The 14,966-nt window shown below is 37.2% G+C and overlaps 1 protein-coding gene across 3 annotated transcripts in view; it reads left to right on the top strand.

Moving 5' to 3' along the window:
• Positions 1–14,966, top strand: part of KPNA1 (karyopherin subunit alpha 1) — a 73,256-nt gene that overhangs the window by 23,893 nt on the left and 34,397 nt on the right. The window contains exon 2 of one of the 3 annotated variants that reach the window (XM_022567104.3): positions 2,142–2,275. In XM_022567104.3, the coding sequence (XP_022422812.2) occupies positions 2,147–2,275 (129 nt within the window). In that variant the 5' untranslated portion in view covers positions 2,142–2,146. The other 2 variants (XM_089910585.1, XM_089910586.1) reach the window with 2 other exon arrangements.

Here is a 14,966-nt window from a genome sequence, read left to right as displayed (position 1 = left end):
ACAAACAAAAACTATCTCTGGCAGACGACATGATCTTGTATGTAGAAAATCCTAAAGAATGCACTAATAAAATATCATTAATAAACAAGTTCAGTTCAGCAAGGTTGCAGGATACAAAAATCAATGTATAAAAATCGATTGTATTTATATGGATTTGTCATGAACAATCCAAAAGTGAAATTAAGAAAATAATTCCATTTACAATAGCATTAAAAAATACTTAGGGGCTTCTCTGGTGGCGCAGCGGTTGAGAGCCCGCCTGCTGATGCAGGGGACATGGGTTCGTGCCCCGGTCCGGAAAGATCCCACATGCCTGGGCCCGTGAGCCGTGGCCGCTGAGCCTGCGCATCTGGAACCTGTGCTCCACAACGGGAGAGGCCACAACAGTGAGAGGCCTGCGTACCGCAAAAAAAAAAAAACAACAAAAAACTTAGGAGTAAATTTAACAAAAGAATTGTAGAACACTCTGCAAACTACAAAACATTGTTGAAAGAAATTAAAGATCTAAGTAAAAAAAAAATTGCGTTCATGGGTTGGAAGATTTAACATTTAAGGTGGCAATACTCCCCAAACTGATCTACAGATTCAGTGCAGTTCATATTGGAATCCCAGCTGACTTCTTTGTAGGAATTGACAAACTGATTCTAAAATTCACATGGAATAGCAGTGTATCAAGGTGAGTCAAAACAATCTTGAAAAAGAATAAAATAGGACTCATACTTCCTGATTTTAAAACTTACTACAAAAAAGATACGATTGTGTGGAATTGGCACAAGGATACATTTATGGATCAAGGGAATAGAATCGAAAGTTGAGAAATAAAACTATAAATATGTGATTGACTGATTTTCAACAAGAGTGTCAAGACTGTACAATAAAGAATAGTTTTTTCGGTAGTGCTGGAACAACTGGTAGCCACATGCAAAATAATGAAGTTGGACATTTACCTCAAACCACATAGAAAAATTACCCAAAATGGATGACAAACCTAGATGTAAGAGATAAAACTCTTGAACTCTTAGAAGGAAACTGAGGGTTAAGAATCCCTAAGTATGGCACTAAAAGCATTGAGCAACAGAAAAAGAAATTGATTAATTTGGATTCCATCAAAATTAAAAACTTTTGGTGCTTCAAAATTCATGAGAGGGTTTTAACAGTAGATTTGACCATCAAGAAAGTGAAAAGACAACCTATAAAATGGAAGAAAATATTAACAAATGTATCTGACAGGGACTTCTATCTAAAGAACTCTTAACAGCTCAATGGTAAAAAGATAACACAATTTTAAAATGGGCAAAGAATCTGAATAAACATTTTTTATCGAGGATATGTAGTTGGTAAATAAATATGTTAAAAGACATCTATCCCACTAGAATGACTAGAATCAAAAGGTTGTGATACATTGCTCTACACCTGAAACTAATACAATATTGTAAATCAGCTGTATTTCAGTTTTAAAAAGTTGTGATAGCAGGTGTTGGTGAGGATATGGAAAAATTGGCAACACTTGTATACTGCTGATAGGAATGTAACATGGTGCAGCCACTTTGGAAAAATAGTCTGGCAGCTCCTGAAATGATTAAACAGAGTGTATAGGCATATATCCAAGAGAAATGAAAACATAAGTCTGCATAAAAACTTGTCGACAAGTGTTTATGGAAGCACTAGTCACAATAGCCCAAAAGTGGAAAGAACCCAAATGTCCATCATTTGATGAGTGGATAAATATAATGGAGTATCTCCATACAATGGGATGATATTATTCAGCCAAAAAAAGGAATAAAGTACTAATATATGCTGCAACATGGATGAACTTTGAAAATACTGTGCTTAGTTGAAGAAGCCAGGCACAGAAGATCACACGTATTCTATTCACATGAAATATCCCGAATAGGAGCGATAGCTTTTTGAGGTGGTGAAAATGTTTAAAAATTTACAGTGGTGTTGATTTGCACATAATTGTGAATATACTAAAAGACACTGAATTGTACACTTTAATAAAGCTGTTAAAGTAACCATTTGACATTCCTGTGGGGTGGGTCTGAGCATGTATATGTTTAAAAGATTGAGCTATTGAAGTAACAGAGCTCTTTATAGTCAGCTGAGCTCATCTGTTCCCTCCCTCCCTCTTATTTTTGTAGAAGTCATGACTACCCCAGGAAGAGAGAACTTTCGCCTGAAAAGTTACAAAAATAAGTCCCTGAATCCTGATGAGATGCGCAGAAGGAGAGAGGAAGAAGGACTGCAGTTACGTAAGCAGAAAAGAGAAGAGCAGGTAAGTCCTTTACCCTTAATTAATTTCTCTTAAAGAACTTAATGTTTCTTTTTAATCCTGACAGCACTGTCCTGTATTTTAATTTTAACAATGTTTAATATATATGTTTGTGTGGTGTATATCCCCCTCCCAACTATAAAATCAACATGTTTTAGGGGTAGGGGAGTGGAGGTAATGAAAAGCAGAATACAAGAATGAAGAAATCTCTCAGGTTCTCATGTTCCCAACTACTATTTAATATTTTGGGGCTTCCCTGGTGGCACAGTGGTTGAGAGTCCGCCTGCCTACGCAGGGGACACGGGTTCGTGCCCCGGTCTGGGAAGATCCCACATGCCGCGGAGTGGCTGGGCCCGTGAGCCATGGCCTCTGAGCCTGTGCGTCCGGAGCCTGTGCTCCGCAACGGGAGAGGCCACAACAGTGAGAGGCCCGCGTACCGCAAAAAAAAAAAAAAAAATTTTGGCCTATTTGTTTTATTTTTCTAGAGCTCCAACTTCTTTAGGATTTTATGTGTTTATTAATGAATTCTCAAGTGACCAACAGAACATTGCTTTTCATTCTGAATTTTAATCTGAAAGTTTATAAACATGCACAAAAATAAAGAATGGATAATGAACCTCATAAACCCACCCTTTGGGTTCAGTAATTATCAACAGTTTGCTGTACTTGCTTTGTGTCTTTCTATCTTTATGTTTCTTTATTAGGTAGTATTTTAAACAAAATTTCAAGGAACAAGTCTTTTCACCCCTGAATTCTGTATTATTCATAAGGACATTTAGGACAAGGATTTTTGATCATTTTTAACCTGAGAATGTCTACAGGGGAATCTGAGACTCAACTTCTCTTTACCTTTCTCTTAAAACGCTTAGGACAAATGGTCCATCCCTTTTGGCAAGAAAATTTAAAGGCAGAACACTTAGGTGACTTTTTTTGCTAATGCTTGAGCTTGGAAGGACCATTTGACCCCCACACTATGAAAGCTCCATAAAAGGCAAGTGAATGAGTCAGAATCCTTCATACCTGAGAAATAAGGCAATTTGTTATAAATAGTTTACAGCTATAGTGAGTTATTCAACATACACTGTTCTTTTGGGTAACACTGCACTAGATAATCCAATTATTTGAAGTCCAGGAGTGCATTACAACCCCAGTGTTTTATTTGTTTGGGCTGTAGATGTTTGAATCACTTTATCATTATTACTATTGGCGGGAGGGCAATGAGTTTGTAATATTGTAATAGAGTTTATATTAAATGCAGCAAATTAAGTTACGAGTTCTTAACATTCTGCTATACTGTCTTTGAAAGCAATCACTTATTCATAAAAGGATGAGTTTCTCTTGGTTTCTTGTTGCATCTTTATTCATCTCTGTGTCTTATTCGAAGTGGAACCTTTTCTTTGCATGAGCTTTTATTTAGCTTCTATTTTGGGGGTAAATTTCAGGTATTACAACAGCATTATTTTATATTTACACGTAAATGTGAATACATGTATGTACGCACACAAGCACAAGTATAGGTCTGAATATAACCACTAGCTTATACATTATATTTGGCATAAAGGCATTTGAAGATGTAGTAATGACAGTCTGCCATTAACAGTGTTTATTTTATACTGTTTCTTCTTGGTGACAGGGAATTCATGTTATTAGACTTCATTGTAAAATTTATGTAAACAAAAAGTAAGTTTTTCATATTCAGTTGCCTGAAGGCAGATGCTCTGTCAGGTCGCAAGTATGGCCCCACTTACCTGACTAAAAACATTTGTAGTTGAAATACTGTCATCTTCATTGTATGAGTCTGAAACTGCTAGGGCTTTAATAGGTTTCTGTGATAAGTTTCTGGAATATTGCTCTATTTAAAATCTTAATTTTGTTGTTTCATATGTGCCATGTTATGTAAGGAGAACTGTAAAGCAAATCAGGCTTCTTAATATCACAGCAGTACTTGTTTCACACCTAATTTGTAAAATAGTAAACGTCAGTAATATACAGATTCATTTAGGTACTGTTTATCTTTCCGCAGTTGCTTAGTCATCTATCTGGAAAAGTCACAGGCTTAGGCCAGCTGTGCAGCTAGATTCGAGGGTAGTACAGGAATTGATGCTGCCAAGTACACAAAAGATAACTGCATCTTTTAGAGCTTTCCTTTCAGCAGACTAGCACTTAATATTTGTTATTTAGGCAGCACTGTATAAATGACCTTTATTTATTTGACACCAGCAGACCAAACTAAAATTTATTTTTTGGCAAAAATTTTACTAGTTGATGTCATTCTGATTGAGCCAGTTTAATAATTTTTTATGTATAAAAAGATGAAATTTGCATTTACTATTAAAATATTTTGAATTAAGCAGACTCTTGCTAACTCAATGTGTGTAGGTAACATAATGATGCTAAGAAGTTTGTAAAAACCATAGTGATAAAGAATGGAGGCTTGATTGATGTTTTTAGTTACAAGAAATATTTTGTGAAGTAAGCAAGTTGATAAAACTTGTGGACAAGCCAACTTTTCCCACTGAATAACTTGTTTACAATTTCAGTCAACATGTAGTCTGTACATGGTATACAAATCATGATTATTTTGGCCGTTTTTGTCTTTTTTAAAATCTATTTTTTTGAGACAACAAGGATGGACTTTGAAGGCATTATGTGGAGTGAGATAAGCCAGACAGGGAAAGACACATGCTTATATGTGGAATCTAAAAACAAAAAACAGTAATACCCAAACTCATAGAAAAAGAGATCAGACTTGTTATCAGAGGTGGATGATTGGGGGAGGGAGAATTGGAGGAAGGTGGTCCAAAGGTACAAACTTCCAGTTATAAGATAAATAAGTATGAGGGAGGTAATGTACAACATGACTGTAGCTAACACTGGTGTATGATATATAGGAAAGATGAATAATTTTTTTCTTTCTTTCTATTGTATCTATATGAGAAGATGGATGTTAGCTGAACCTGTTGTGGTAGTCACTTCATAATATACGTAAATCACACCATCATGCTGTATACCTTGAACTTACATAGTGATGTATGTCAATTATTTCTTAATTAAACTGGTCAAAGAAGCAGATGAAAACAAACCAACCTACTTTTCTCTGAATAATACATGTACATAGTTGAAAAAATTAAATAGTCCTAAAATACTTGAAACCAAACCAGCAGTGTTCTTGGTCTCATTCCCAAGTAAACCACTTTCAACCTCTCAGCTATTCAACGTGGTTTATACTGCTACATTTCTGAGTAATATGTGTATGTTACTATCTTTATCAATTTAAAGTATTATCTATTGATGTTCTGTTATAGTAGGTGAGGATTTAAGCTCTTAAACCACTCTTTCCCTCACCTGTGTATCTTCCTAGTGTAGAGTTATATTACAATATGTAAGGATTCACTGCTGAGCTGAATAGTATACTGTGGTTACATTTCGTTTCTTTTTTTTTTGTGGTACACGGGCCTCTCACTGCTGTGGCCTCTCCCGTTGCGGAGCACAGGCTCCAGACGCGCAGGCTCAGCGGCCATGGCTCATGGGCCCAGCTGCTCCGCAGCATGTGGGATCTTCCCGGACTGGGGCACGAACCCGTGTCCCCTGCATCGGCAGGCGGACTCAACCACTGCGCCACCAGGGAAGCCCTACATTTCCTTTCTTAATACTTTGTTTTTTCCTGGGGTTAATTGTCTCATTTTTTAACTGCTTGGCTTTCTTCTAATTCCTGGCTGTCTTCTCTGTCCTACAGTTCTTTTAAATTATTTTTGTCTGATTTTCTACTTGGTTAAACTCTCAGATAATTTCAGTTCTATTTCTTTACTCTAGAGACCTTCATCTTATATTTGTTGTCCTCTTGCTCCAGTCGGTATTGTTTATCCTGTGGGCTTGTTGCATAGCTGTAGTCTTAGGTAATTTCTTAACTTCTTTTCTTGTCATCCTTGTGATGTAAATAGTATTGTGTTTTTGATTTTAAATTCCATCATACCATATTAAGGACCCTGCCTGTGAATATAAATTTTGCATTACCAGTAGATGTAATTTTAGTGATTAGGTTTGATTTTTGAGTCATGTAAATGTTTTAAGTAATTGTAAAATAAAACTAAATCAACATGAGGGAGGCTATCCTTAAAAATAAAAGTAATTAAAGGACGCTTACTGTGTATCATGCTTGTTGTGGTTAAACTACATAGAAAGGAGTTATTTAATAAACTTTAAAATATGGCAATATGATTAATTATACTGGGATATATCGTAAGGACAAAAAAGTATAAACAAATCTTTAACTGCTTTTTGTAATCATATAGGATTGATATTTATTCTGAAACTATATATTCTTATATATAAATAGAGCAAATAAGTATTTATGTATTTAATACTAGGAACCTGGATTCTTTTAGCTTAAAATATGGAAATGTAAAATCAAAGAAGTTATATAAATTTGAATTGGTAATATCACTAGGGATTCATTATATATAGTCCTAGCCACATCAGTCAGACAAGAAAAAGAAATAAAAGGTATCCGGATTGGACGGGAAGAGGTAAAACTGTCGTTATATGCAGATGATATATGATATACTCTATATAGAAAACCCTAAAAACTCCACACGAAAACTTTTAGAACTAATAAATGAATTCGGCAAGGTAGCAGAATACAGGATTAATATACAGAAATCTGTTGGCATTTCATTGCACTAACAACACAATATCAGAAAGAGAGAGTAAAAAAACAACCTCTTTTAAAATAGTGTCCAAAAAAAAAACAAACCTAGGAATAAACCTGACCAAGGAGGTGAAAGACGTATACCTTGAGAACTATAAAACATTGACGAAGGATAATTGACGATTCAATGAAATGGAAAGATATCCCATGCTCTTGGATTGGAAGAATTAGTATAGTTAAAATGGCCATACTACCCAAAGCAATCTACAGATTTAATGAGATCCGTATCAAATTACCCATGACATTTTTCACAGAACTAGAAATTTTAAATTTATATGGAACCATAAAAGACCCAGAATTGCCAAAGCAATCCTGAGGAAAAAAAACAAAGCTGGAGGCATAACCCTCCCAGACTTTACACAGTACTACAAAGCTAATCAAAGCAGTGTGGTATTGGCACAAAAATGGGCATGGATAAATAGAGAATAGAGAGCCCAGAAGTAAACCAACACACCTACGGTAAATTAATCTTCGACAAAGGAGGCAAGAATATACAATGGAGAAAAGAAGTTCTGTTCAACAAGTGGTGTTGGGAAAGCTGGACAGCCTCATGTACTGATAAATCAGTGAAGTTAGAACAGTCCCTCACACCATATACAAAAATAAACTCACAATGGCTTAAAGACTTACATGTAAGACATGATACCATAAAACTCCTAGAAGAGAACATAGACAAAACATTCTCTGATATAAATCATACCAGTATTTTCTTAGGTCAGTCTCCCAAAGCAAAAGAAAGAAAAGCAGAAATAAATGGGACCTAATCAAACTTATAAGCTTTTGCATGGCAAAGGAAACCATAAACAACAAAAAAAGACAGCCTACATAATGGGAGAAAATATTTGCAAACAACGTGACCAACAAGGGCTTAATTTCCAAAATATACAAACAGCTCATACAGCTCAACATCAAAAAAAAACCCAAAAAAACCCCAATCAAAAAATGGGCAGAACTTAAATATACATTTCTCTGAAGAAGACATACAGATGGCCACATACGCATGCACACACACACACACACACACACACAATGGAATATTACTCAGCCATAAAAAGAATGAAATATTGCCATTTGCAGGAACATGGATGGACCTGTAGAAAATCATAGTTAAGTGGAGTAAATCAGACAGAAAAGAAAGACAAATATATGATATTACTTATGTGAAATCTCAAATATAATCCAAATGAATCTATATACAAAAGAGAAATAGACTCAGACATAGAAAACAAACTTACGGTTACCAAAGGGGAAAGGGAGGTAGGGGAGGGATAAATTAGAAGTATCGGGTTCACAAACTACTATACATAAAATAGATAAGCAACAAGAATTTACTGTATAACACAAGGAACAACATTCAGTATCTTGTAATAACCTATAATGAAAAACGATCTATCTTTAAATCACTTCGCTATACACCTGAAAATAATACAATATTGTGAATCAGCTATACCTCAATTAAAAACAAAACAAAACAAAAAACCAGACATCAAGCATTCAATGACAGTAATCTCTAGAGATGGGAAACAAATGAGGTGAGCTCTACAACTTGCCTCAGCTTGCTGCCTGAGAGTTTCCAAGTTTCAACACAGGGAAGGGGAACTAAGGCAGAGCCCATAGATTGCCTGAGTTGAGACAGAGCTGAGTCCTGGGACACCAAAACAAATGGAGTTCATAGCATGGAATACCAGGAAGGACAGACCTTTATACATAGAGAACTGGAGATCTTCAAAGGATTTCCTTGAATATTCAGCATGTACTGATCACATATGTTTGAGGAAACTACCCAAGGCTGGAGAAATACCCAAATGGATTAGAGGGAACAGTGCCTGGCACTTATATAGGGCTAAGAATAGTGCCTGTTCCCCTAGCCAGACTGGAATAATACTTGGGGCATTAGGTATTCAAGAGAGTCTTGCCTCAGTAGTGGAGATTAATTAGCCATAGACTTAGTACTGCTTCAGACCTACCTAGTAAATCATAAAAGCAAGATCCAAGAAGATCAAACTGTTTCCATATTACTTAGCTACATATCAGAACAACGCCCAAGAAAATTTATAGGAATACAAAAATATCCAGTACCCAACTAAGTCAAATTGACAGTGTCTGGCATCCATACAAAGTTACCAGGTGTACAAAGAAGTAGGAGAACATGATCATTAATCAGGAGAACAGTCAAGTAACTGTACTATGTTCAAAACGTTAAGTAGAGGCATAGAAGATAGAAAAATGACTCAAATTGAACTTCTAGAGAAAAACTACGATGTCAGAACAAAAATACACAGATAGGACCAGTGGTAGATTGGAAATTGCGGAAGAGAAGATTAATGAACTTCAAGGGTTAAGACTAGAAACGATCCAAAATGAAAAAGAGAGGTAGAAGAGTACACGCATGTGCACGCATGCACATGCGCACGCACACACGGAAGAGCAGACATCAGTGAGTGATGGGGCAACTTATAAGAAACCTAACACATGGTTTGGGTCCCTGAAGCAGAGGGGAGAGGGTGGAAGAGAAAAAAATGTTTGAAGAAATAATGGCTAAAAACTTTTCATAATTATTGAAAACTATAAACCCCCACTGATCCAAGAAACTCAGTGAATTCCAGCCACGAAAGACATGAAGAAAACTACATATAGCCAAACTACTTATAACCAGTCATAAAGAGAAAGTCTTAAGAACATCCAGAGAAAACAATCGTGTTATATAAAGAAGAACAAAGATAAAGTTGACATCAGATTTCTCATTGATAGTGTATAATGCAAGCCAGAAGACAGCAGAAAAACATCTTTAAATTACTCAAAGAAAGAAACTGTCAACTTTAAATTCTGTAGCTGGCAAAAATATTTTTCAAAAACTATGGTGAAACAAAGCTGTGTTCAGGCATACAAAAACTGAAAACATTCATCACCACCAGATCTGTACTACAAGCAATGTTGGAGGGTATCCTTTAGACCAGGGGTCCCCAACCCCTGGGCTGCAGACCGATACCGGTCCGTGGCCTGTTAGGAACCAGGCCACACAGGAGGTGAGCAGTGGGCGAGTGAGCGAGCGAGTGAGCGAGCGAAGCTTCATCTGCCACTCCCTACCGCTCCCCGTTGCTTGCATTACCACCTGAACCATTGTCCCCCCTGCCCCAGTCCGTGGAAAAATTGTCTTCGGTCCCTGGTGCCGAAAAGGTTGGGGACCGCTGCCTTAGACAGAAGTTAAATAATGCCCTGAATTACTTTGAAGTAAATCCCAGACATCAAATTATTTCATTTATAAATACTTTAGTATGTATCTCTGAAAGATAAAGGCTTACCAGAGTAGTACAGGCATACCTTGTTTTATTGCACTTTGCTTTATCATGCTTCACAGATATTGTGTGTGTGTATGTGTTTAATAAATTGAAAGTTTGTGGCAGCCCTGCATCAAGTGTGTTGGCATCATTTTTCTAGCAGTCGCTCAGTTCGTTCCTCTATGTCACATTTTGGTAGTTTTCACGTTTCAAAGTTTTTCATTATAATTGTATTTGTTATGGTGATCTGTAATCAGTGATGTTGCTTTTTTTTGATATTGGAAAAAGATTATGACTCGCTGAAGGCTCAAGTGATGGTTAACATTTTTTAGCAATAAAATTTTGTTTTGTTTTGTTTCGGCCGCACTGCGCAGCATGCAGGATCTTTTAGTTCCCCTGACCAGGGACCGAACCCGTGCCCCGTGCATTGGAAGCACAGTCTTAACCACTGGACCGCCAGGGAAGCCCCAGCAGTAAAGTATTTTTAAATTAAGATATACATTGTATTTTTTAGGCATAATGTTTTTGGGCACTTCCTATAATATACTGCAGTATAGTGTAAACATAACTTTTACATGCACTGGGAAACCAAAAAATTCATGTGACTCACTTCATTGTGGTGGACTGGAACTCAACCTGCGATATCTCCAAGTCATGCCTGTATTATTATACCTGAAAAAGTTAACAGTTCCTTAATATCAAGCCTCTAGTCAACACCCATCAGTTTTTCACCTCAAGCTTAGTAACCTTTGATGGTCATTGCCTAGATCCATTACTTTACCAGGAGTTGCAGTGATCATTTTATCATTCCTTCTGCTTTTATTAACTAGCAGGTCACTCTAAAGAGGAGCTTTTCCTCAACAAGTTTTTTGTTTTCCTGAATTACTAATCATATAGGAAAGAGAAATACTTGATTCTCTCCCTTTGTTTTCAAAATAATGAGTTGGTTCCTTAGCATCCTCCAAGGGGAGCAATAAAGGGTGAGTGTGTATTAAGACATTATCAGGGGACTTCCCTGGTGGTCCAGTGATTAAGACGCCACGCTTCCACTGTAGGGGACATGGGTTCAATCCCTGGTCAGGGAACTAAGATCCCGCGTGACATGCCCTTGGCGCACCTAAAAATAAATAAATAATTTAAAAAATTATTAGAAACTCATAGTGTTTAACATAATAGAAGTATTTAAATTTACTTTCGCTATTACTCTTTTCTAACTAAAAAAAAAATCTTTGTGGTATACAATATGTCATACGTTATTGACAGTGTCAATATGGCATTGATATATGTCAATGTAGTTGACATACAATAAAGTGCACAATTTGATGAGTTTGAACATGTGTATATATCTGTGAAACTATCACCATAATTAAGATAGTGAATATGTTTATCTCCCCAGACTTTTCTGGTACACCTTTATGGTACCTTTTCTCTACCCGTCTCATCCTATCTCCAAGCCACTTCTGATCTGTTTCTGTCACCACTCGTTAGTTTGCATAAATGAAATTATACAATGTGCATTCTTGTTTGTCCGGCTTCTTCTTTTTTAATCTTTATTTTGAATGTTTTATAGAATTTATTTATTTATTTATTTTTGGCAGCATTGGGTCTTTGTTGCTGCACGCGGGCTTTCTCTAGTTGCGGTGAGCGGGGACTGCTCTTCATTGCCATGTGTGGGCTTCTCACTGCAGTGGCTTCTCTTGTTGAGGAGCACAGGCTCTAGGCGCACAGACTTCAGTGGTTGTGGCATGCAGGCTCAGTAGTTGTGGCTCGTGGGCTCTAGAGTGCAGGCTCAGTAGTTGTGGCGCATGGGCTTAGTTGCTCTACGGCATGTGAGATCTTCCCGGACCAGGGCTTGAACCCGTGTCCCCTGCGTTGACGGGTGGATTCTTAACCACTGTGCCACCAGGGAAGTCCAATTTCACTACCTTTTAACGATTTCTGGTGTTTGTCATTCCTTTTCTTTTTTTCTTTCTTTTAAACTTTATTTTTTAGGCTGTGCCTTGCGGCTTTTGGGATCTTAGTTCCCCGGCCAGGGATTGAACCCATGCCCTCAGCAGTGAAAACACAGAGTCCCAACCGCTGGATTGCCAGGGAATTCCTGGGTGTTTGTCATTCTTTTTTTAGATCTGTATTTCATCTGGTATCATTTTCCTTATGTCTGAAGAACATCCTTTAACATTTCCTCACAGAGCTGGTCTGTTAGTGATGAATTCTTTTGCATTGCTGAAAGAAGTATTTTACCTCCATTTTTAACAGTTTCTCTCCCCCCCCTTTTTTTTTTTTTATGGTACGCAGGCCTCTCACTGTTGTGGCCTCTCCCGTTGCGTAGCACAGGCTCCGGATGCACAGGCTCAGCGGCCATGGCTCACGGGCCCAGCCACTCTGTGGCATGTGGGATCTTCCCGGACCGGGGCACAAACCCGTGTCCCCTGCATCGGCAGGCGGACTCTCAACCACTGTGCCACCAGGGAAGCCCCTCCCCTTTTTTTTTTGGATTTCTTTTTTTTATAATAGTACTATGGTTGATTTACAGTATTATATTAGTTTCAGGTGTACAACATAGTGATTCAATATTTTTATAGATTATACTCCATTTAAAGTTATTATAAAATGATGGCTATGTTTCCCTGTACTGTACAATATATCCTTGTTGCTTATTTATTTTATATATACTATTGATAGTTTGTGTCTCTTAATCCCATACCCCTATCTCATCCCTCTCCCCTTCCATCTGCCTATTGATAAACACTAGTTTGTTCTCTATATCTGTGAGTCTGTTTCTCCTTTGTTATCTACAATTGTTTGTTTTATGTTTTAGATTTCACATGTAAGTGATAACACAGAGTATCTGTTGTTGTCTTTTTCTGTCTGACTTATTTCACTAAGCATAGTACTCTCTAGGTCCATCCACGTTGTTGCAAATGGCAGAATTTCATTCTTTTTTCGTTTTTTGAGGAACTTCTGTAGTGGCTATCCCAGCGGTCACTTGTGATACTTTAACTGTGTTTGATCCACACTCTCTGGTTTGCATTGTTTCTAGCAGCAAGTCTGCTGTCAGTCTTACCTTTGGTTTCCCTGCATGCATGTAAGATGTCTTTTTTTCTTTGGCTGCTTTATCTTTTATTTTATCTTTTTATTCCTGATTTTAAACATTGATATAATGTCCTATCATGTTTTCTTCATATTTCTTCCTGGAGTTGTTTGAGATTTTGGATTTGTGGTTTGTATTTTTCACAGATTTGGAAAAGTTTTGACCATTAATTTTCCAAATACATTTCCCTACCCCCATCCTTGGGGCTCCAATGCATGTGTGTAGTAGGCCACTTGATGTCCCACAGCTGACTTATGTTTTGTACATATTTTCTCAGCCTTTTTTCCATCCCTTTTATTTTGTGATGTCCTTAAATTCACTAATCTTTTGTTCTACAATATCTAATCTGACCATAATCACCTCCAGCATACTTTTCATTTGAAAAATTGTACTTTTTATATCTAGGTGTTTGATTTGCCTTTTTTTTTTCATGTATTCCTATCTCCCTCTCATGGTTATACTTTCTTCTACTTTTGAATACATGGAATATATTTATAACAGCTATTTTAATTCCTTGTCCAGTTCTTCCATCTTTTCCGTTTATAGGTGATTTTGATTGATATGATTGTTTTTTCTTTTCCTCGTGGGTGGTCTTTTCTTACTTCTTTTGCATGCTTATTAGTTATTGATTGAATGCTGAGCATTGTAAATTTTACCTCCTTTGTCGGAGTTTTTTGTATTCTTTTAATATGTGTAATTCTGAATTTATCATTGGATGTAGTTAAGTTACTTGAAACCAGTTTGCTTTTATGTTTCATTGGGCTGGACCAGAACAGTCTTTAATCTGGGACTAATTTATCTCACTACTGAGTCAATACCCTTCCGAGTATTCTCCTTAGTGCCCCATATATTGGGAGGTCTTTTCAATTAACAGCTAGGTGAAACGTGAATGATTGCTTGACCTGTGTGACCTTCAAAATTGCTCTGCATGCTCCTTGAAGGCAGTTTCTTTTCCAGCTTTGGACCTTTTCATCACACACCTGCGCTTGTAAGTACTAAGCCAGTAAAGACTTAAGGGGAACCTTTCACAGATTTTTGGAGTTCTGTGTTGATCGCTTGTCTTCAGTACTCTGCCTTGTAGATTCTAGGTGTCTTGGCCTCATCAGTTCTGAATGCTGTCTCCTCACTTGAGGGGGCCTCTAGACCCTGTTTAGGTTCACCCTACCTGTGCTGCAGGCTGGAAACTCCATCCAGGCAATTGTAGGACTAACCTTGTTTCTTTTCTTCTGAAGGATCACTGCCTCTGTTGTCTGTTGTCCGATGTCTGAAGCCTATGATTTTAGGGATTTCGTCTGCTTTTTTTTAGTCATATAGGGTGAGAGGATAAGTTATTATTACTCTGTCATGGCTTAATGAATAAGTGTACTGCCTAGGATGTAACGGAAGGCATCTTAGTGAGTTGCCATTAGTGAGAACTATTCTCCTTTGCCTGCACAAATTAACGGGTGCTTTAAAAGTAGTGTTCAAGCAGAGGTCATTTGTCATCATTGGTTGTGGACAGGTTGGGAAGGTCAGGAAGCCTTGATCCACTGTCCTTTAGGGTTATGAGGGAGGTATTAAGTCATTCTAACAAGATTTTTATCCTATTTCCCCTGATGTATTGGTAAGACTATCCTA

The sequence above is a fragment of the Delphinapterus leucas genome, chromosome 4 (genome assembly GCF_059928025.1).
Source record: "Delphinapterus leucas isolate spDelLeu-1000000601 "Yukka" chromosome 4, BTC_Dleu_Yukka2, whole genome shotgun sequence".
Classification (NCBI taxonomy): domain Eukaryota; kingdom Metazoa; phylum Chordata; class Mammalia; order Artiodactyla; family Monodontidae; genus Delphinapterus; species Delphinapterus leucas.
Note: the sequence above shows the minus strand (reverse complement) of the source record. Positions and strands in the feature narration are given on the sequence as shown.